Consider the following 22,788-nt stretch of genomic DNA (forward strand, 5'->3'; position numbering starts at 1 on the left):
ATGAAGTGGGAACGATTCCTCCGCCCCCGCGCTTACCTACCAGGCCCAGCGGGGCCTGCCCCGCCTGCGCCCAGTCCAGCGCCCGCCCGACAGCCGGCGCTGCCCTGGACCCTGGCGTCCGTCTCCCCGCCTCGGGCCAGGACCCCGCGTCGCGGACCCACGATGGCCAAGCGCAGCTCGCTGTTCATCCGCATCGTGGAGGGGAAGAACCTGCCCGCCAAGGACATGTGAGCACGGCCGGAGGAGGGAACCCCAACTTTCCGGGGAGGGGCGCTGCCCCTTATGCCTGCCTGACCTTTCTGGGGTCCACACGGCCCGCCCACAAGTAGAGCAGTGGTGAGGGTGTCGCGAGTGTGGCTGCAATGGGAGACTGGCAGGGAAATGGGGACAGTGAGATTTGCTGCGAGCACCGGACAGGGGGTGACAGGGAAGGGCCGGGGTCTGGGGAGGGGGCGGGGATCTGTAAGGGACCTTAGTGAATAGAGAGGGAGAGAACGGCCGCTCAAGAGAAGGGGCTTTGATAGGACAGGAGCTGGGCGTGGGGGAGACATCGAAAAGGAGTTGTCTTCATGCACTGCCGACGGGCTGGGGGGGGCCGGGGTGTGGCTGGAGGGTGTGGGGTGCCCCCCCTAGAAACGAGGGGTCTTCCTCAGTAGTTCTGGAACCCTTAGTACCTGGGAGTGCACGGGAAACACCATGGGGCCCAGGGGCTGTCCTGGGGCTTCCTGCTGTGCATTTGGGAAGGGAGGGGCTGGCCTGAAGAGTGGACCTTAGGTCAGGAGGCTGGGACCGGTGCAGGATGGGGTGGCTGGGTAGTAGCTGCTCTTGTACCCTCGGCTTTACCTGAGCCATTGCCTTTAATCCTCACAACTACCCAGCAAGGTCGTTCTCACCATTCCATTTTACAGATGTGGAAACCGAGGCTCAGAGACGTGAAATGCTGGCTCCAAGTGGCGGAGCAAGGTCTTGAGTCTAGGGCTCCTAACAAGCACTGACACCTAGGACCTTCCCTGGCCCCTGGCCAGATTTGAGGAGGTTTCCAAAGCCCCCGTCCCACCCTCCTCAATAGGTGCCAGAGCTGAGCAGTCCGATGCCATCGCTGGCTCCTTGTATGAGCCTTAGGCAGCTCACTGTCCCCAAAGCCTCAGTTTCCCTGCTGTAAACTGGAGGTGGGAATCCCTCTCAGATAAGAGCGGTGGAAAGTACAAAGCTTGAGGGGCCTGGCTGCCTAGAGGAGGGGGCGGGGGCGGGGGAGCCCGGAGGCAGCATATGGTCCAAAGTCTGGCAGCCTCTCCACCCCCGGGCTCCTCAGAGGGCTCCCAGATGCAGAGAGGTGGTGGACTGGGGAGTGGGGTGCAGGAGGACAGAGCAAGGGCATCTCCCTCACGCGCATAGTGGCCCCTGTGAGTTTCCCAGCACCCTCAGCGCCATGAGCAGTTCCAGTTCAAGGCCCCCTGGGCCTGACGAGGCCAGGCTCAGCGGTTGCCATGGCAATGGATGAGGGAGGGTGCTGGGCGGGCTGTCTCAAGGTGGGTTTCGCTGCGTGGGGGGGAGTTGGGGCGGGAGCTGGGAATGTGGTCTCTCAGGTGGGAAGGCAGATGAGCTCTGAGAAGGGTCTCAGCCTCCAGGCCCAGCCTCTAAGCATGCCCCATGCGGGCACTGGTATCTAGGTCAGCTTGGCCTCCTCTGGCTGGTGGCGGCTGGGAGGAGCAGCCCCTCCATCTGTTGCCTCCCTCCCCATCCCTGCAGCGCTGGCCCTAGTGCCTGACTCTAGGCTTTCACCAGCCTAGGGCGGTGAAACTGTGGACTCTGCCTACCTGGGAGCCATGGTGCTCGATTCCCTGCCCAGCCCTGCCTCTGCACAGCTGAGGGACTCCACCAGGTGCCTCCATCCCCAGGGGAGGGGCCACCAGGTTCTGAGGGTTCTGCCTCCAGAATCTTTCCTTGCCCTGCCCTCCTGCCTCCTCACCTCCCCCTACCTCCTTCCCGCTGCCTTCCGCATAGAGGCTGGTGTGCGCAGCTCTGACCCGTCAACCATCTCTTAAATCCAGCTGTGAACCTCTGCCACCTCAGCCCCTCACATTTAGGCTACTGGCTTTCACAGCCCTGCTTTTGCACATGCGTGAGTCTTCTGCCTTCAAGGACTCCCCTTCAGCGTTCAGCGAAAAACTCCTATTCACCCTTTAGGACCTCTTCCAAACTTCTACTCCTCTTCAGGACTTTCCCTGGTGCCCTTGGGCAGGGTTCCTTGCCCCTGTTCCATGCCTTCCGGCACTTTGGGTCAGCTGAAGTTAGGACGAAGCCCTTGGTAGCAATTGCTCCTTTGTGGGCTGCCTGCACCACGTGACTCTGGGGGCAGGAACCGTGACTCATTCGTCTTGGCATGCCGGGTCCCTTAAGGGACGCCTGGTCCACGGTAGGGGAGATTCAGATGTGTCCAGGACCCCCCCCATTTAATCCTCTTATTAACCCTATAACGTAGATATGCTCCATTTGTAGATGGGGAAACCGAGGCTCAGGATGGGGAAGTCCTTTTCCAAGGCCACACAGCCAGTAGAGGGAGAAGTCAGGATTCAAACCCAGTCTGCTGCTGACAGGCCAACCTAGCTGGACCCAGGTTGCAAGCTTGCCGGGGGGCTCAGCGGGGACCGAGCCTCGCAAATGCCACGCAGAGCGTTTGGCTCAGCCATGGTGGGGGTTTGGAGACCACAGGAGAGCCTCCCCAAGTGCTGGAGGCACGGGGGGTGGTGAGCCTACCCCACTGGGCCTCATCAGCCCCAGCTTGGCTCCCGAGCAGCATCCCTTCCAGCTGGGACTTGCATGCTTCTGAGGACGGGGAGTTCACTTTCATTCATGGTGACCCATCTTGACTGAGTCAGTTCTGAGGAAGGGCGTCATCACACAGTGACCACCTGCCTCCTGGCCACTTCCACCCATGGGTTTTTAGTCCCCTTAAGGGCACAGAGCACAGCTGTGCACCCTATCACCAACAGCTTCCAGAGCCCGCCTGTTTCTGCCCACCCATCCTTGGGTGCCTGGGTCAGCCATACAGGAGCTGAGTCTCATGGTGACCAGTGACCCACTGGCTCCCACGCCCAGTGGCCCTGGGGACGGGCCCGGGACTATTTCAGGGTTTACCCTGATCTTCCCCGTTCCACAGCCTGGAAACTGCCAAGGCCCTAAATATAGAGGCCCCACAAGGATCCAGCCTGGGCCAGCAGTGGCGGTGAGTGGCTTGGAGAAAGAGAAGTGGGAGAGGGGCCCAGCCCAAGGGCAGAAGGCCCAAGTCCCAACAGCTGGCCAGGGGCCACAGCTGGGCTCAGGTCCTTAAATCTGGCCTCAGCCCACTCTTGACACCGCCCCCTTCCGCCCCTCTGACCCAGCCACCCAGCTCATGGCTGCACTGCACACTAGGTCTGGTCCTGCCCGCAGGCCTTTGCCCACCCCAGTGACCCCGCCTGGAACAGGAGCCCCAAACCTCACTGTTCAGTAGGGATTCATTCGTTGAGCTGAGCAGTGAGCGGTGCTGGGCCTACCGGGAAAAGCAAGAGATTCCTCGGCCCCGGAGCTGCCAGGAGGCCCCAGACCAGGAGGCAGAGGAGGCCTTGTGGTGGGGGACAGCCACTGAGGTCTCAGCCCACCCTGACCTCTGCCTCCTTGCTCCAGGTTACACACGCAGCTCCTGGGCCCGGCCACCCAGCCTAGCTCCCGCGGCGCATGGGGCCCTAATTGCTTGAGGCCCGGAGTCCCCTGGCTTTGAGGCGGTGGGATGCAAGCTGGGATGTTCCCAAGGGGCTCTCTGGAGGACAGGGCTCTTGAATGATGGAGGACAGGGTTACAGACGGAAGGAGGAGGAGTCCAGGGCAGTGCTAACATTTACTAAACACCTGCCACGGGCTGGGCCTCCCATCATGCCAGCGACCCAGGGAACCTACCCTGTGAGCTGGCATTACAGGTCCCACTCTACGGGGAGGGGCGGGACCAAGTCTTAGGAGACATTTCACATCAGTGTCAGGAGAACCTTTGGAGATGTTTGTCTCCAGTAGCTTCCTCTGCTGGAAGATCCCCTTTTGAGAAGGGCAGCTGGGCTTGGAATTCCCCAACCTCCAACACGCAAATACGCTTCCTTTTTAAGGACGCCAGGACCGAAGGGCACTTCTGAAGACAGGCCGCCCCCGCTTCTTGCCCGGTAGTGGCCCTGGGCCTGGCCGGGGCTGCCCCCGACCCCAGGAATCAACTCCCCACCAACAGTGAAGGGAGGAACCAAGCGGTCCTGGGTTGCCTGGCCCATTCGGTCTTCTCCAGATGGCTGGGAGCTCGAGGCCGATGGTTTTATTCGTTCATTCATTCATTCATCCAACAAACACTCACGGGCCCCCGTCTTGTGCCAAGCGCTGTCGACACAGAAGTGGTCCCCACTCTCAGGTAGCTCATAGGCAGGCAGGGGAGGCAGCTGATGACAGTGCATCTCTAGCAGTGCTGGGTTGGAGGGACACTGCCAGGGAGGGGGCTGGCGGTGGGATGGCAGGGGAGCCCTTACTCCGGGCCTCTGGGACAGGAGAGGGCTCTTAGTGAAGGGCTCTGAGGAGGGGTCTTAGGAGCAGTGGGAAGGCAGTCCAGGCGGGAGGCACGGGAGGAACCAAGTCTGAGTGGAGAGAGTGAGGGGCTGACTTGGTTCAGGGTAGGCTTTTGTGACTGTTGTTTCTGTCTTCCCTGGCTGGGGCGGGGCAGGGGTGGGGGGCCTGTGGGAGCCGGCAGGAAGGAGAAGCACCCTTTCCCGAGCTGGAGAAGCAGCGGGCAGGGGAGCCTTGGTGCACGATCCTGCCTTCACCCCACCAGCCCCCTCCCAGACCGAGGGTGGAGGTATACTTTCCTGCCTGAGGAATCTTTGGGTCCCATCCCGGGACCTGGTGCCTCAGCCTTGACTGTCCTTTTCCTGGGGTCACTGGGAGCCCCCGGAGGAGGCAGGAGGGGTGCCCACGGCCGGCCACCCCATCAGTCAGCCCCTCCCGCCCGTCTCTTGCAGCACGGGCAGCAGCGACCCCTACTGCATCGTGAAGGTGGACAACCAGCCCATCATAAGGTACCGCCCTCGCCCCGCCCCCACCTGAGGGTGAGTGAGATGGGCTGCCCCCCCCAGCCCATTCCAACTCACACATCTGGCGCGGTGTGTGTGTGTGTGTGTGTGTGTGTGTGTGTGTGTGTGTGTGTGTAATTTGTGTGGCGAGGGCTTGGAGCATCTGATTCCCTGGAGCCCATCAGGCCCTAACAGCCTGCTAGGAGGTAAGAAAGACCGACTAGTCTTGCTAATTACTGACCTTAACGCCCATGGAGGGATTATCACCCGTGGGCTGGGTGCTCAGCCAAGGGCCTCTCACCGGCTCCGTTGCTCTTCACAGCCTTTACAACCCGCAGAAGGGACAGTCGATGATGACTAGTAACAACAGCTGTCACTTAGGGAATGTGGTCCCTGCCAGGCCCCGTGAGAAACCTTTTCCAGCCCGTTTAATACTTCCAGTGAGCTCCGTACAATAGCGTCACATCCCGTTTACAGAAGAACTAACTTGCCCAGAAGGGCCACTTCCCCTGGGCGTCCCTTTCTCCATGGGCTCCGTGATTCTGGGCAGGGTCTTTGCTGTTTGGTCCCCTCTCTCACCCGGGCCTTCGCGTCAAAGTTCATGGCCAAAGCCGCTCAGCTCTTCTGCCCATCTGGGTGTCCACTGCTGACTGACAGCCAAGGCTGCCCGGCTCAGTTCTTCTCAGTGCAAACGCCTTTTTCCAGATTCTCTCCTGAGCATGGACACCATGAGGGGGGAGACATGCATGCTCTGATTGTCTCAACGGCAGGCAGGGAAACCACGGGCCCAGAGGTCAAGTGACTTGTCCAGGAACTGGCTGGGATGAAGGTGGCCCCCTGAGCCTCATCTGGGTCCTTGGGGAGTTTCAGCTTCCCCACGTGCACATACCCTGCCGAGCCCTATGTGTTGAAGGTTCTGTCCTGGGGGGTTCGGCCAGAACTGGGTGAGGCTTTGCCCATACAGGACCTCTGTGGGTCAGGACCCAGACCTTGGCTCTCAGGGCCCCCAGGAGGACTCTCTGTCTCCAGAGCCGACTTGGCCATCCCCCTGCCTCTACCCTCAGTAAGTCCGTTCAGCATCAGGAGCCAGGGGGAGGCTTTGGTCCTGGCTCTGCCACTGTCCTGCTGTGTGACCTGAGGCCAGCTACTGCCAACTCGGGTCTCAGTTTCCCCAAATGGAAAATGGCCTGATAGACGCAGCCTGTGCCCCACCCAGGGCAGGGAGGAAGGTCAGGAGGGAATGATTGGTGATGGACGGTGGGTCCGGAACAGGGAGGATCATCACCTAGCAGAGCAGTTTTTCCCGGGAATGGAGGCAGATGTGGGGAAAGGTGGGCTCAAGCCACACAGCCCCGCCTTGTCCCAGCCCGGGGCCTGCGGGCGGCCCCGGCAAGTGCTGAGGGTCCTCTCTTGCAGGACAGCCACTGTGTGGAAGACCCTGTGCCCCTTCTGGGGCGAGGAGTATCAGGTGCACCTGCTGCCCACCTTCCACTCGGTGGCCTTCTACGTCATGGACGAGGATGCCCTCAGGTGGGTGGAACCCCAGTCCTCAGCTGGGGCCCAGACCCCACCACTCGTCCCCCTCTGGCCCATTTCCCTGCTGGGACTGCTGGTCACGGCATCCTCTTTCCAGCCTGGAGGGAGGGGGAGCCCGGGGGGATCTGGCAGGTGCAGGGTTTGGATGTGCGGTGTCTGTGTATGTGGGTGTGGGTTCACCGTGCTCCCACCACATCACGCGTGTGCACGTGCACTGGGCTGTGTGTGCACGGGGGTGCAAGCTAGGAAACAGGCCCCCGGAGAGAAGAGCTTGGCCTGTTTGTGGGCATGCGTGTCAGTCCACGGGCGGAAACATATCCCGTGCCCATGAGAGGGCCTACAGAAGGGTCATGGGTCCGGCTCCGTGGGCTCCTGTAAGCGACTGGAGTGTGAGTCTCCCTGCTCCCGCCAGGGGCCCTGAACTGCGTGGGAGGGGGTCCTGGGCTCCGCACCGAGCCCCGCCCAGCTCTGGCTCCCTCTCCACCCTCCAGCCGGGACGACGTCATCGGGAAGGTCTGCCTTACCAGGGACACCCTGGCTACTCACCCTAAGGGTAAGTTCCCGGGAGAGAGCCCACTCCTGCTTCTCCTCCCCTGGCCTCCCTCCCCTGTCCCCCCACTGGCCTGCCCAGTCCCCGGCCCATCCTCCACTCTGAGACCCTTCTTCTGGGCTCCTTCAGGCCCCCATGCTCAGGAAAAGCCATTTCTACCCTCCCCAGAAGGGCCTGTGGCCCTCTCCAACTCCTGCACCCCGGCCTCTGTGCTCCATTCTGCCCCCGCCCTCAGCTGGGACCACATCCCCCCAGGGCAAAGAGGGGCTGCTAGTGGTGCGATCTGAGGCCTCTGCAGGCAGAGGAAGGGGCCTCTTTATGCTGCATGGCCAAGGTGTGGGAACCCCTCCTCCCAATCTGGCTGGCTCTGTACCCCACGGGGTCCCCTCAGCCTGGGTCCTGGTGTCCTAAGTCTGAGGGGTCGGCCTGGAGCGGGGCTAGGCTGGAGAGCGCCTTGGAGGATTCTGGGGATGCTGACGTTGTTGGGAGGGGTCAGCCCTGCCCTAGCCTCACCGTGTGACCTGGTGCTGCCTCCTCCGGACTGACTCCCCACCTGCCAATGAAGGTTCAGACCAGGAGCTCTGAGATGCTTCAGGCTCTGCTGGCCGGAGACCCTGTGACTCTCAAGGGGCCCTCCCGGCACACGCCTGCTCCTGTCTGTGAGGCTGGGGCAGGCCTGGGGACAGGGGCGTCTGCTGACTCCCGGAGCCTCTTGGCCCCTGCCGGGCCTGAGGCCTGTCCTGCCTGTGGCCCCAGGCAGCCCCTTGGGGGCCAGTGGCCCTAATGATGCCATTCCCTCGTCGCACCCCCATCTGGGCTTAGGCCTTCCTCCCAGCACCCCTGGGCGAGAGCCACTCTCCCCCTGTTTTTTTTTTTTTTTTTTTTTTATGGAGGAAGTTTCCTCACTGGATCCCAGAACAGCTTCATATTTGGGTGATTCTTCTGGTTGGTGGACATTTAGGGCCTTGGATGGCTAAAGTCCTTTGGCTACTGGACCACCCATCCTTTATTCTGTTCCTCCCCTTCTCTTGTCTTATCCTGATCTCTCCAATCGGCAGGCGGACGCAGAACCACCGCGCCACCAGGGAAGCCCTCTCCCCCTGTTTTAGGATGGGGAAACTGAGGCAGAGAGGCCGCTCCCAGGATGGGTCAGGGTCAGGGCCGCCAAATGCAGCGTGGCCCAATAGTGAGGACTTGCACTCTGACCCAGGCTCTTTCAACCACTTTAGTTCAGCTTCTGAACCTCAGTTTTCCCATCTGTCACTGGGGACAGCAGCCCCTGCCTCGCGGGAGCTTGAGAGGCTTCCCAGGGGACTGTGCAGTGGCCCGTGGTGCCTGGAGGGGCTGAGAGGGAAGGGCCAGGGCCCTGGCTGAGCCGTGGCCCCTCAGGTTTCAGTGGATGGGCCCATCTGACGGAGGTCGACCCCGATGAGGAGGTGCAGGGCGAGATCCACCTGCGGCTGGAAGTGGTGCCGGGGACCCGGGCCTGCCGGCTGCGCTGCTCTGTGCTGGAGGCCAGGTGAGCCCTGGGAGACTAGGCAGCGGGCCCCGCAAAACTAGAAAAACTCACTGTGGGTGCTGGGCCTCCTCTCCCCCGACTCCACCTCCTGACCCCATGCCTCTTCCCTGGACAGCGGGCTCTTGGGCACACGGGGGCGGCTTCTCTGACCTGAAGACGTTTCCCAGATGACCCCGCTCAGGAGGCTGTGCCTCTTAGGGGAAGGCATGACGTTCTAATGCTGGAAATTCAGGCATCCTAGAGCAGTGGGGCTGATGGGTGACAGGGGACCCTGAACCCTGATCATACAGCCCCAGTGCCAAGACTGGGCTTCCCCTGGCTTTAACTTCAATATGAACTTGGACCGACTTGTGAGGTGGGCGGGGGTCCTCGGTGGGGTGGGGGTGGTGGTGGAAAGAGTTGCTGAACACCTCCAGATGGGAGGGGCGGGGTTCTCTCCAGGAGCGACAGCGACTTGGATGGACAGATGGGCCTGTCACCTGTGACAGGGAACCCCCCACCCCTACCAGGGTATTTTTAGCTGCAGGCCCCACTCCCACCTGGGCCTAAGCGTGAGGCACACACACTCCATGAGAAGCACCTTCCTGTCTGGCTCCAACGCACCTCCTCCGGCTCCTTGCCTGGCTCTGGGGTGGGAGCAGGCGGTGGCCCCCAGTCTCGCCTGCCGTCCCTTGGAGGACCACGCCGGTGGGCCGGCACCTGTGGAGCAGCCGCGGGGTGTCTGGCCACTCGGGGAGGAAGACCTCCCTCCTGAACCTGAGGCCTGTGGCTCCCCCGGCTTTATTTTCTGTCCTGGGGCCGGGATGTGGAAGAGGCACGGCCAGCTGCAAAAGGGCTGGACTTGGGCAGCATCAGTCACATCCCTGACGCTCTGTCACCCTCGCGGGCCATCCGCGCCTCTGCTCACCCACGTCCTCCTTCCTCAGCCTCGCCCGGGCCGGGCTCTCTGTAACCCGCACGCTCACGCACACACGCACACACGTGCACACACGCTGCCCAGACTGTCGGGGACACGACGGCTGGGCCAGCCCGGCCTCCTCTTAGCAAGTGCCTGGGTGGGAGTGGGGGACGGTGGTCGGTCAGCCCTCTGTCTGGCGTGTGAGGGGACTCGTGCCCCAGGCTCCTTGGCTCCAACCCCCGTAAGGAGCTGCCTTTGTGGCAGAAACAGACAGAACGTTTCCTCCTCATCTTTCTGGGCAGATTCTCAAGGCCAAACTCTGGAATTTTATTAGACAGTTCTGAGGAGGAAAGAGAAGCAGTCACGAGGGGCATAAAATGGAAAAGACGGAAAAGAGCAGAAAATAATAGTTCCAGGGAAGGGAACGGGGCTGGGCTTTGTGGTTCTTCCAGAGGGTTCTAAGCTGGGGGCACTGCGGCCAGCCTTGGGCTTCATAAAGGACCGTCTGTGGAGAGAGGGCAGGATGGTGGTCGGGGCCGCTCACCAAGGCCTCCCTCAAGTAAGGGGGATATTGCGGGGACAGGCCTTCTAGAAGCCCATCATCTCAGTTCAAGGGATTATCTTCTCCATTTTACTGATGCGGAAACCGAGGCTCAGGGAGGTGGCCCTTGCCCCGGAAAGGGCCCGGGCTGTCCCACGGCTGAGCTTGCCTTGCCTGCCCCGCCCGCCAGAGGAGGTGCAGCGGCCGACCTGCAGCGGCCGAGTCAGAAGGAGCCTTGGAGGACGCCCCCACCCCAGGGGTCCATGGGGTTACCGCCGTGGGAATGGCTGGAAAGCTGACAGCCACCCAGCTGGCCAGGCCCAGGATGAGCCCAGCCTTTCCAGCCCAGCGTGGGGTTACCCCACAGTGGTGGGGTGTTAGCCCAGCGGACGCTTGGTGACAAGTGGATGCTCTCCTCCCTCGCAGGGACCTAGCCCCCAAGGACCGGAATGGTGCATCTGACCCCTTTGTCCGAGTGCGCTACAACGGCCGGACGCAGGAGACCTCGGTGAGGAGGCTGGGGGACCGGGAGGGGGCAGGGGGGTTTTCACCATCACCTGGGAGGTCAGGTTGGGCCTGCAGTCTTACAGAGGAGGCTCAGAAAAGTAGGGCCACCTCTCCGAGAGTGCACAGTGGGTCCAAGCCCTTCTGGTGCCAGCTCCTGTGGCCTCAGCCGCCTTTCACCCCTGGCCCAGATGGGCCGAGACAGCCCACCTGCGGTTAATCCGCAAAGTCCAACAGCTGCCCACGCGACTTTTCGCACCTCTGGGGAACAGCCAGGGTGGTGAGCTCAGTCCTGGCGGGGGAGGGCGTCGAGACCTGGGTTCTCAGTCTGCTACCTGGGTTCTCAGCAACCTGCTACCATTTTGCTGTGTGGCCTTGGACAAGTGCCTTACCCACTCTGGGCCTCAATTTCCCCGCTTGAGAACCAAGTAGGACAGGAAGTTTTTACCTCTGCTATTTCGGGGCCTCTGCCCAGACCGAGGAGAGGAAGCTGCACCAGGGCCCCTGCGGGGAAGGTGCGGTGGGGGGGGGGGGTCTGTCCTTGGCTGGGCCTGGGGAGCCGCATGGCGTCAGCCCCGCCCCCACTGACACCTTTCTGGGCAGATCGTGAAGAAGTCACGCTACCCACGCTGGAACGAGACGTTTGAATTCGAGCTGGAGGAGGGGGCGGCGGAGGCGCTGTGCGTGGAGGCCTGGGACTGGGACCTTGTCAGCCGCAATGACTTCCTGGGCAAAGTGAGCACCCTGCCCCTTCAGGCCACACCCGCCCGGCCTCCATCCCGGCCATCCTGTCCGGCCACCCCCAGGAGGCCCGGGACTCCCCAGAGCAGCCACTGGGGCTCAGGGACCCTCGGAAGGTACCCCCTCTTAAAAGCACAGTAGTTGGCAAGGAAGACACCTGAGGATCCCAGCCCCAGGTTGCCCCCCGACCCGTAACGCCTCTGCCCCACCCCCAGGTGGTGTTCAATGTCCAGAGACTCCGGGCGGCCCAGCAGGAGGAGGGCTGGTTCCGGCTGCAGCCCGACCAGTCCAAGAGTCTGCGGGAAGAGTGAGTGCCTGTGGCTCGGTGGCAGGGTTGACAGGGCTGGCGCGCTCTGGGCCCCGGGAGGCAGAGCGTTGGCGCCAGCAGGGAGACAGGTGTGCTGCTCAGGGCCGGGCGACGCCGCCCCAGGTTTCTTGTGGCCCTCGCGCACCGGGCCAGCATCCTCCTCCATCTGGCCGGATCCTGCCTCTTGCCCCTTCTTACAGTCCTGGACTCAGCCCTGTCCTCAGAGCTCCAAGGCAATACACATCTCCTGCGTTCTGTCTTCTGGCAGATTCTAGAACAAGCCTTCAGATACTTTCCCTTTAAGGGTTTCTCTGCAGACCTTAGACCAGTGTGCAAGTCCCCAGAGCTCTGAGTCAGTGTCCCTGAGCCATAGCTCCTCCCAATTTTCCAGGAATAGGATTACCAGATAAAATACAGGATATCCAGTAAAACTGAATTTCAGATAAACCTTGAATAATTTTTTAGTGTATGTCCATCCAATATCTGAGACAAACTTATATTAAAAATACTCAGTTTTTCTGAGTGTCTTGTATTTTTATTTTGGTAAATCGGGCAGCCCTATCAAGGAAGCCCTCTGGCCTCTTTGCCCACTGCTTAGCCCGGAAGTGGAGGACCAGCAGTGTCCCCCACCTCGGATGCTTCAGCTCTGTCTCTCCAGGGACACCTCAGGAGGCCCCAGACCCCCCCATCCCCACCCTCAACAGGGCAGGGGCTGGGCACATGCCTGTGTCCAGCTCCAAGGCATTTCCACAGAACCAGCCACGGCGGACTTGATGGCTTCTAGAAGCCACGTGTCACTTAGCCGTGCTGTGCTGCGGGCAGCGCGCGGCCGTAGAGACTGTCAAGCCTTGGTCATCGGCCTCCCCTAGAAGGGTCAGAGCGAGGGAGCTTGGAAGTTAGGTCTAATGTGGCAAGGTGCTTACCCTGTTTGAGCCTCAGTTTCCCCTGGCAGGTTGTTTTGAAGCTTGGGGATTTGATTTGCTTCCAGTGTAAAATATATACACGCGGGAGCTATTCTCTGGCAGTTGACAGGCTCAAGGCTGGGGAGTCCACATGGGTGAAGCCTGGAGTCCACAGGAGTATAGAGGTGGCGGGGAGCCAGGCCTTGAAGACGGATGGAGTTCCCCGGAGGACGGAGGCAGGAAAAGCTTTCCAAACAGAGAGAACAGCCCGGGCAAAAAATGGTGGGGGAGGCGGTGCAGGGAACCAAGGTGGAGGGCACGCGCGGAGAGACCGCAGGGAAAAGGGGGGAGGAGGCGGTGGGAAAGGGGGCATGGCCCCGGGCAGCCTGGGTCCCTGCTGGAGAGGTCACAGGCTGCCCGTTCCAGGGGCAACCTAGGCACCTTGCAGCTGGAGGTGCGGCTGCGGGACGAGATGGTGCTGCCCTCCGGCTGCTACCAGCCCCTGGTGCAGCTGCTCTGCCGTGAGGTGAAGCTGGGCACCCAGGTGAGGGGGCCCCTGGGGGAAGGTGGGAGGGTCCAGGGACAGTAGGTGTGTCCTCCCTGTCCTAAACCCACTCTGAAGAGCAGAGATCTGAGTTGTCAGGATGGTAAGGAACCAGCCAGTGCCCAGGGCCCCTCCGTCCCTTGGGAAAGTGCCCCCACCCTTCCCCATGGTCCTCTGCGGTCCTCAGAGTGAAGGGTTTGGCTTCCCCTGTGCGTCCTGCAGCCCCACCTCTCCTTGCTGCCTCCCGCAGAGCCCAGGGCAGCTGATCCTACTCATCGAGGAGACGACAAGCACGGAATGCCGCCAGGACGTGGCCACCACCCTGCTCAAGCTCTTCCTGGGGCAGGGACTGGCCAAAGACTTCCTGGACCTGCTCTTTCAGCTGGAGCTGGGTCGCACCAGTGAGGCCTGGGAGGGAGTGGCCCGTCTGAGGCCATGGTGGGGGACGAGAGCCCAGGACTCCAGGGATGCTGGGGGGAGAGAAACCTCAACGTCCTCCTGCAGGAGGCTGATGGGTCCGATTAAGGAGGGAGAAGGGTCAGATTAGGAGACAAAGGAAAGAGCAAAAGGCAGAGGTGGGGTGCTGCGTTGGGAGGTGGCCAGGACGCTCTTTACTGAGCATCCAGCACGGAGCCCCCAGCCCCAAGGTCCTCCATCCTCCTCCCCAAAGCCTTGTCCGTCTGCCAAAGCCCTACCCATGGGAACCTCTGCTCGTAGGTGAGGCCAACACCCTGTTTCGGAGCAATTCTCTGGCCTCCAAGTCCATGGAGTCTTTTCTGAAGGTGAGTTTGCATAGTATGTTGTCTTTGTTTTATAGATGAGGAGACTGAGGTTCAGAGAGGCTAAGAGACAGAGCTGAAACTTGACTCTTCTGTCTCCCACCCGTCCAAGGCCCTTTAAGGATAAGAATTTCATTCACTCACTCACGCACTCACTCATTCATTCACGTAGCTGCAGTTTGTTGAGCCGCCTTCCCCTGTGTGCCTGGCCCTATCCTGGGTGGATAGACGCCCGAGTGGATAGACGCCCGAGGTGGCGGGCCAGCTGCGAGGAAGACGGCGGGCAGCTGCAGGTGGGAGACGGGACCAATGCGGCTCGCGGTGGCCCCCAGGTGGCTGGAATGCGGTATCTGCACGGCGTCCTGGGCCCCGTCATTGACAGGGTGTTTGAGGAGAAGAAGTACGTGGAGCTGGACCCCAGCAAGGTGGAGGTCAAGGGTGTAGGGTGAGGCCGGGGTGATCCCTGAAGGCGCGGTGGGGGGCGGGGGGTCAGGCCCTTTCTTCAAGTGTGTGTTTAGTGCTCTTTCTGCCTGGTCTACCTTTCGTCTGCACTGGCCACCTGGGCGTGGTCTCTGTGTCCCCGTCTTGGCGGATGTCTTTCTACTCCTGTTGTCTCCGGGTGCCCCTGTCCGAGTCATGAGTTCAAGCGCTGACCTCGACCTTTCTGCGGGTCTGCCCCGGGCTCGCTCAGGTGCTCCGGCCTGCACCGCCCGCAGACCGAAGCTGAGGTGCTGGAGCAGAGCGCGCAGACGCTGAGTGGCCACTTGGGGGCGCTGTTGAGCTCGCTCAGTCGCTCGGTTCGCGCATGCCCCGCCGTGGTCCGCGCCACCTTCCGCCAGCTCTTCCGGCGCGTGCGCGAGCGCTTCCCCAGCGCTCAGGACGAGGTGCGCCCTCTGCCGGTGGGGCTGGGCGGAGGGGAGAAAGTGGGGGGAAAAGAAGTGGTGGAGCCCCAAGATGTGGTAGGAAGGGCCTGATGGTTAGAAGCCGAGGGCGGGGCCGGGGCCGGGGGTGGGAAGGTGATGCGGAGAGGTGGGGACAGCGCCAAAGGGAAAGGGGCTGTCAGAGCCCAGGCCTAGGGGAGTCCAGCCCCCAACGCTCGCGCACCCCTCCAGAACGTGCCCTTCATCGCCGTCACCAGCTTCCTGTGCCTGCGCTTCATCTCTCCTGCCATCATGGCGCCCAAGCTCTTCCACCTGCGGGAGCGGCACGCGGACGCCCGCACCAGCCGCACCCTGCTCCTGCTGGCCAAGGTCCGGGACTGTGGACACTGGCGGGAGGTGCCCAGCTGGCTGCTGAATAGGGGTCCTTGCCTGGACTGCCCTGTGTTCCCCATTGGCTCCAGGAAAGCCTTGTGGCAGGCCACCGGTACCCTCATGTGGCACTGCACTTCACAGCTTACAGAGCTTTCTCATGGTCACCCAGTGTCATGGATGAGGGAACAGGTCCACAGCAGGAGGTCGCCCAAGGCCTCACAGCCTGTCAGGGATGAATTGGAGTCTTCTAACCCCCAGATCTACTCACTCCCAGGCTGCACTTACGTGTTTGGCTCCAGGTTGGGGCCAGGGTACCCGGTGGAGCAGAATCTGTTGTTAAATCTGCAGAGGAAGGTCACTAGGTTGGGCCCAAGCAGTCTCAACTGTAAGTCCCCGAAAGGTCTCAAGCTGTGATCCGTTTACCCCTGACCCCCGGTGGCGATAGAGTAGGCCCGAGAGCAGAGCCTGTGCCATCTCAACCTTCATGTCTACAATGGGAGTAGTACAGACTGGGTGGGGGTGGGGGGAGAGGCAGTGGCCCGGCCTCTGACCCAGCAGAGCCTGGCCTTTCTTGCTGTCAACCCCCAGGCGGTCCAGAACGTGGGCAACATGGACACACCAGCTTCCAGGGCTAAGGAGGCTTGGATGGAACCGCTGCAGCCCACGGTGCGCCAGGGCGTGGCCCAGCTGAAGGACTTCATCACCAAGTTGGTAGACATCCAGGAGAAAGAGGGTGAGCGCTTCCCCCTCACCCGCCCATCACGTTTGCCCCTCTCCCGTCCCATGGCCTCGCCCCCTTCAGTGCCTCTGGCAGTTCCACCCACAGCCTGCTGTTGAAGTTTGCTCCGCCCCCGGCCCCGCCCTCGGTCCGCCCCTCCTTCCCCTCCAGGGGGCTCACTTGTCGCCTTCCCTCCCTGGCCTATAGAGCTGGACCTGCAGCGGGCCCTGAGCTTGCAGGCGCCGCCAGTGAAGGAGGGGCCGCTCTTCATACACAGGACCAGGGGCAAGGGCCCCCTCATGTCCTCCTCCTTTAAGAAGCTCCACTTCTCCCTCACCACGGAAGCCCTCAGCTTTGCCAAGACACCCAGCTCCAAGGTGGGTAAGGAAGGATGAGGGCAAGTAGGGCTCTGAGGGGCCCTATAACACCCTGGAGGCAACTGTCGCTTCCTCGGAGCCCATCCCAGGGTCCACCGGGGTCAGAGGAGAAAGCCAGACAGATGCAGGCTCCCGGTGTCAGCCACAGGGTCACTTAAGACCCATGAGAAAGAAGGTCCTCTGTTCAGGGGGTCCTGGTGTGGGCAGCGGCTGCCGTGCCTAGCCCTGGCTTCTAGGTCAGGTGCATGAGGAAGATGGGGCACTGGTTGCTCGGGGAAGCAGAGAGGGGCTGAGAGGCATCCTGGCTTCCTGCCCTGTGCACCTTGGGGAAGTATGTCAACCTCTCTGAGCTATTTACTCTCTGAGTAAATTGCAGATAATGGTCCCTACTTACCAGGTTGTTGAGAATTAGATGAGATGAGCTCTCTAAGGGTCCAGAGCCTGGCACAGAGCAGGATCTAGACCAATGGTATTACTGAAGACACTACGTCCCCTGGGCTGGCCTCTCCTGGGCACTTTTCTCCCAAAAAGGGCTGAGCACATACTTCCTGGATGGGCCTGTTGACCCCCTAGCAGGGCCAACCTAACCCCCAGTCAGCCAGGATCTGGGGCATGGTCTCCAGGGATGCCCAACCAGCCCTGTGCAGTTTGGGGTGGGGGCAGAGGGCGTGAAGGAGCTCAGGTGACCCCTCAGCCCAGGCCTCCCACTTTCCAGCTTCTTTCACTCTGGGCAGCTGCCCGGCCCTCGGGTTCCCTGGGCAAAGCCTGGCTACCCACCCTGCTCTGGGCCCCTTTCCACTCCTTGGCACAGAGCTGTGCCATCCTCTGGGCGCCCCCGTGTATCCCCCTCTGCAGCACCGCCCGCACCGCTGCCTCCTTTCTGCCTCTTCTCCAGCAGACACCCCAGTACGCGCCTCACATCCTCCTCTGGGCTGTCCCTTCTATCCTTTGGGAAGCCCCGCCCAGAGATGGCTCAGACATGGGTCCTCAGGGCTCCCCTCCAGGTTTCCCCACTCCTCCCAAGAGATGGCACTGCCCCTCTCTGCTTGTCCCTGAGGCCAGCAGGGGTGGTGAGCTTGGATGCCTGTGGGCCGTGGGGACTGGTCATTCGGATGCTGAAGGGCCCTGGTGAGTTCCAGAAGCAAGGAGAACAGCGTCTGGGTGCTGGCAGCGTAGATTCAGCTTTAGCAGGTTGGGGGTCCCTCAGGGTCATGGATGTTTTAGGTCCAGAGCTTCTGTCTGTCCCATTTGTATCTCATCAAGTTTGATGATGGCAGGAGTGCGGCAGGGTCCGGGAGGTGGGATGTGACTTTTCGGGCCTGGAAGAACAAAGGTGAGTTGGGAAAATGACTGCAAAGGCACAGGGCCTGGTCCACAGCAGGCAGTGCTTTCCAGGCCCGGAAAGCTGGGTTTCCTGGCACTTTGCTAAAGCTCAGACCTCCCGGGACTGCTGGGAGCCCACAGAGGCCGGGCACATCTGTCTGCGCTCCGTCCTGGCTGGGGTCACTCTCAGAGTAGGCTCCCGGGAGGGTAGGCACTCTGGATCGCCAGCGCCAACCCCTGATGCTGCAGACGGGGAGACTGAGGCCCAGAGATAGGAAGTGGAGCGACCCTGGCTAGGACCCTGAGCCTCCTTTCCCCCGTTCGCCCTCTCCCCCAGAAAAGCACCCTCATCAAGCTTGCCCACGTCCGGGCAGCAGAAAAGGTGGAGGAGAAGAGCTTCGGCAGCTGCCACGTCATGCAGGTCATTTACACGGACGACGCGGGCGGCTCCCAGACCGCCTACCTGCAGTGCAAGGTGTGGGCCATGCCCAGGGGCACCCGCGCCTAGGGGTACTGTGGGAGAATGCCTGGCTGGGCTGCAGTGAGGATCGAGTGAGCCTCCCACCCCCTTTTCGGCCGCATCAGCACAGCAGGGGTGTGAAATCTGATATGAGCGCGGCATGTGTGCCTCCTGGGGTCTGGGTGCCTGGGAGGCCATGCCCGTGTCTCCGCGTGGCCCCGCTTTGGCACCCACACGTAGGTCTGGGTGTGGTGCGGTGCGTGGACTGGTGTGTCCCCATGTCTTGAAGCTTCACGTCGTGCATGCTTTTGGAAACCGTATTTCCAGGTATCTGAGTTGCTGCTCGCGTGTGCGTGTGTATCCGCACATAACAATCACACACTTACGCGAGGGTGTGGCTCTGGGTGCACACTCTGAAGTCCCTTTCTCCTCTGTTCATGTATTAATCCATTCATTCATTCATCTAAAAAATATTTATTGAGCCCCTTCTGGGTTCCAGGCACTATTCTAAGCGGTGGGGTTACAGCGGCAGACAAAACAGCAGCCTTGCCCTCGTGGAGCTTCCGTCCCAGGGGAGAAGATGGACCCATAAATAGATATTTAAAATGTCAAACGGGAAGCAGTGGAGACTGAGAGAGACAGGGAGGGGACAAAGTGAGGGTGCAGCGGGAGCGGTGCTCAGGGAGGGCCTCTGATAGGCGGCATTTGAGCAGGGACACTGAGCAAGGGAGAAGGTGCAGGGGGAGGGGGCGTGCTTTGTTCCCCGGAGTGACTGTCCTGGGTGCAGGGGTGGGAGGTCACAGGCCCATCCCACGGGCCGTACCTCTAAGGACTCCCTGTTGGGTCAGAGTCTGGAGCCACAGGGAAGAAATGGGGACAGCAGAGCCACCACATATAGTTGGCAGGTTGTGGACCGACCAAGGGCGTGGCCGAGGGGCCCAGTGGTGGCTGAAATCCAGCCCACGCTCTGCCCTCCAAGCCATGTGCTGGGCGCGGGCTGCATCCGTCTGGAGAAAGGGCAGCCTTTCCTAATTCACCCAAAGCTGCCGAGCGGGCTGGCAGGGACTGTGTGGTCCTGAGAGATAGGGCAGCTTCAAGGATGGAGAGCTTCCCGGAGGAGGTGACCTCCATCAGTGCCCATTGCCCCCTGTAGTGTGTGAACGAGCTGAACCAATGGCTGTCTGCACTGCGGAAGGTCAGCATCAACAACACCGGCCTGCTGGGCTCCTACCACCCTGGAGTCTTCCGCGGGGACAAGTGGAGCTGCTGCCACCAGAGGGACAAGACAGGTGGGTTGGAGGCCGGGGCCCCATGGCACCGCGTCTGTCCCCGACAGGCCCCTGGAGCCCTGCCTCGCTGGCCTGGCGGGGAGCTACCTGGGCACCTGTGGGCACTCACCTGAGGCCAACCAGGCCCCGCAGGTGCTCTGGGCAGAAAGGGTCCCGTGACCAGGTGGTTTGGGAAATGCCACTTGTGTGTGATGCATGTGGGTACCTCAGAGGCCCTGGAGGAGGCCTGAAAACGAGTTAGAATCCCATATCTGACACCATTTAGCCCAGCACTTCCCAAATTCCTTTGCCAGGGACCACTTTTCTGGCCCAGTGAATGAGCTTCTTGCAGAACCAGTGTTCCAAGGAACACACTTTAGGAATTCCTTGCTAATGAGGGCTGAAGACAGCCCCCTAATTTGCATATTTCCACACTGGCAGCCCGATACCGGAGCTGTGAGTTGGGGGCACCCTGGGCCTTGGGCACTGGAGGGATGGCAGAGAGAAGCTTCTCCTAGGACTTTCAGTGATGATGGGAATGGTGTGTATCTGTACTGTCCGATACTGTGCATGTGCCAGCCCTGAACGTGTGGTCATTCAGCACTTGTGATGTAGCTATTCCAGCCGAGGGACTGAGTTTTGACCTTATTTTAATTTCAATTAATTTTAACATGAATGACCTCACGTGGCTAGTGGCTACCTCTTGGACAGTAAAGTTCTAGAATGCTCAAGATCTTCCTTCCTTATCCCTACCTGCTTTACAGAATTTTTTTAAAAAATAAATTTATTTCTTTTTGGCTGCGTCGGGTCTTCGTTGCCGCGCGCAGGCTTTCTCTAGCTGCGGCGAGCTCTTCGTTGCGTTGCTCGGGCTTCTCACTGCGGTGGCTCCTCTTGTTGTGGAGCACGGGCTCTAGGTGCGTGGGCTTCTGTAGTGTGGCACACGGGCTCAGTAGTTGTGGCGCACGGGCTTCGTTGCCCCGCGGCATGTGGGATCCTCCCGGACCGGGGCTCGAACCCGCGTCCCCTGCATTGGCAGGCGGATGCTTAACCACCGCGCCACCCGGGAAGCCCCCTTTGCTTTACAAAATTCTTGCTCCCCAGTCACAGAGGAGACCTGCTTTACAAAATTTTTTTTTAAAATAAATTTATTTCTTTTTGGCTGCGTCGGGTCTTCGTTGCCGCGTGCAGGCTTTCTCTAGCTGCGGCGAGCTCTTCGTTGCGTTGCTCGGGCTTCTCACTGCGGTGGCTCCTCTTGTTGTGGAGCACGGGCTCTAGGTGCGTGGGCTTCTGTAGTGTGGCACACGGGCTCAGTAGTTGTGGCGCACGGGCTTCGTTGCCCCGCGGCATGTGGGATCCTCCCGGACCGGGGCTCGAACCCGCGTCCCCTGCACTGGCAGGCGGATGCTTAACCACCGCGCCGCCGGGGAAGCCCCCTTTGCTTTACAAAATTCTTGCTCCCCAGTCACAGAGGAGACTCAGCACCTGGAGCCCCTGGCCTGCAGGCCAGGCCGACCCTCGAGCCCGGTGGGGTCCAGGCCCTCGGAAGCTGGCCCGCCTGCTGTAGCCCAGCCCTGGCCCTGAGGTTGAGCAGTGGCAGCCTGTTACGAGGGCGTCCCTGGCTGGTTGGCCTGACCTGCGGCCTCTGGCTGTAACCTTGTGACAGCAACCCTTGTCATTGGTGCAGTGGGGCTCCCCAGGGCGCCACGGGGCAGGGCTGGGCAGCCGTATTTTGTGGAGCAGGAAACCGGGGCTTAGCAAATGCAGGTGTCTCTGCCAAGGTTGTAAAGCAGCACGTGGCAGGGCTGGCTCATTCCAAGGCACAAAACCCCGGCTCCCCTCACCATGATCTTACAGTTCCAGGCTGCTCCCTGCTTCCTTCCAGCCAGGAATCTTCCAGAAAGTGGTCCGGCTCCCTAAGTTGTATTCTGCACAGCTCCCACGTCCTGCAGTCACGGCTCAGGACCTGAACCCGAGAGAGATGAGGGGCTGCCCCCTGGAAGTGTGGGGAGCCACAGGCAGGCCCTGGGCCAGACTTCCCGGCTGCGCCCCCAGCCCAGCTCCGCCCTGGGGGCCCCTGAGTGCATCCCTTGCCCTCTCTAGGCCTCGGTTTCCCCACCCGCATTCCAGGAAGTTGGACATAAGTGGTCATGGTGCCTGCCTGTAACTCTGTCCTCTCTCTGCCCCCAGATCTGGGTTGCGACAAGACGCGGTCCCGGGTGACCCTGCAGGAGTGGAATGACCCTCTCGACCATGACCTGGAGGCTCAGCTCATCTACCGGCACCTGCTGGGTGTAGAGGCCACACTGCGGTGAGGAGGCCTGTGCGGGGGCAGCGAGTCCCACGCAGCAGAGCCTGGGCAGCCCCGGGGGATGTGCCAGGCGGGGGCTGGAGCCAGGATTCGGGCTCAGGGCCCCTCCACAGTGGCTGGTCTCTTCCCTCGTGACCAGGCTCTGCACCTTCCTGCCTATGGCAGCCGCACCTGGGAGGGCACCTGGATCTCTGCAGCATGAGGCTGGCTCGTCTTAGGATGAAGGTCCCAAGGGCTGTGGAAGCCCAGGGTCAGGCTGTAGCTGCTCCGTGCCCCCCGGCTGCCCAGCCCTCCCTTCGTGCCCTCAGAGCGCCAGGATTGCCCTCTGCCAACCCGCCTAATTCAGTGGTTCTCAGCCCTGGCTCCAGCTTAGAAAACACAGAACGCTTTTTAAAAACAGGATGCCTGGGCCCTACCCCACTGACTCAGAATCTCTGGTGGGGGGCGTCCAGCATGGGGATATTTTAAAGCAATCCATCGCTTCCTAAGAGCACTGCTTCCCTGAGTCTGTTCGAATGGGGGCAGTTTGCTCTCCCACACCCCTGCCCCCGGGGCCTGGAGGGGTGCCGGGCATCCTCCTTGCTTCCTCACCGGCTCTTCTAGGGTTTATCTCCTGTGGCTACTGTAGCACATTACCATACGTTTGGTGGCTTAAACAACACAGGTTTATCCTCTTACAGTAGAAGTGGAATAAGCACATGAGCAGAGGTGTAAGGGATCAGACCGACCGCCTAGGGCCTAGAAGGCAACTGAGGAGGAGGAGTTTGATCTATTTTATCCGAAATAGGTCAGGGAGGCGGTCAAAGGGCTGAGCCGGTAGAATTCCTAAATAAGGAGCTTCAAGCACAGGGTCTGCAAGGCTGCTCACCATCCCCCCGTGTAAGCGCAGAGGATTGGGTCTGAGCGACCGGGGACCTTTGGTGAACCCCGGGTAGGAGCCGTGCTTAAAATGTCCCTGTCTCCTGTTCCCATAAGAATGAAACTCATTCCGTGGCCAGGTAACACTAGGGGATTTTCAAGCCCCGCTTGAATCTCTCCCCAAGGGCCCTCCGAAACAGAAGTGACACAGTTCAAGCTTGGTTTCCAAAGTGCCTTCCGTTGATCCACTTTGCCGAGGTGGAGGATGAGGGGGGACCAGAGGAGGAGGCTGGACCGGGGAAAGCGGGAGGTGACAAGGGGCCGA

The 22,788-nt window shown here is 61.1% G+C and overlaps 1 protein-coding gene across 2 annotated transcripts; it reads left to right on the top strand.

The window, feature by feature from the left end:
* Positions 1-55: 55 nt before the first annotated feature.
* On the top strand, positions 56-22,777 carry LOC102982481 (ras GTPase-activating protein 4). Of its 2 annotated transcripts, none has more exons than XM_028498659.2 (20): positions 56-227; positions 5,027-5,083; positions 6,494-6,607; positions 7,105-7,166; positions 8,553-8,682; positions 10,548-10,629; positions 11,229-11,360; positions 11,582-11,673; positions 13,002-13,119; positions 13,370-13,520; positions 13,837-13,901; positions 14,231-14,343; positions 14,590-14,782; positions 15,011-15,148; positions 15,740-15,884; positions 16,077-16,246; positions 17,907-18,044; positions 19,183-19,318; positions 21,485-21,605; positions 21,745-22,777. In XM_028498659.2, exons 1-20 carry the CDS (start codon positions 163-165, stop codon positions 21,821-21,823), a joined length of 2,301 nt encoding a protein of 766 aa, XP_028354460.1. In that variant the 5' UTR covers positions 56-162; the 3' UTR covers positions 21,824-22,777. The 2 variants fall into 2 exon arrangements, with proteins under 2 accessions (XP_028354460.1, XP_028354461.1); XM_028498660.2 differs by having other exon boundaries at positions 14,231-14,298.
* Positions 22,778-22,788: the final 11 nt, after the last annotated feature.

Source organism: Physeter macrocephalus, chromosome 14, assembly GCF_002837175.3.
Source record: "Physeter macrocephalus isolate SW-GA chromosome 14, ASM283717v5, whole genome shotgun sequence".
Taxonomy (NCBI): Eukaryota; Metazoa; Chordata; class Mammalia; order Artiodactyla; family Physeteridae; genus Physeter; species Physeter macrocephalus.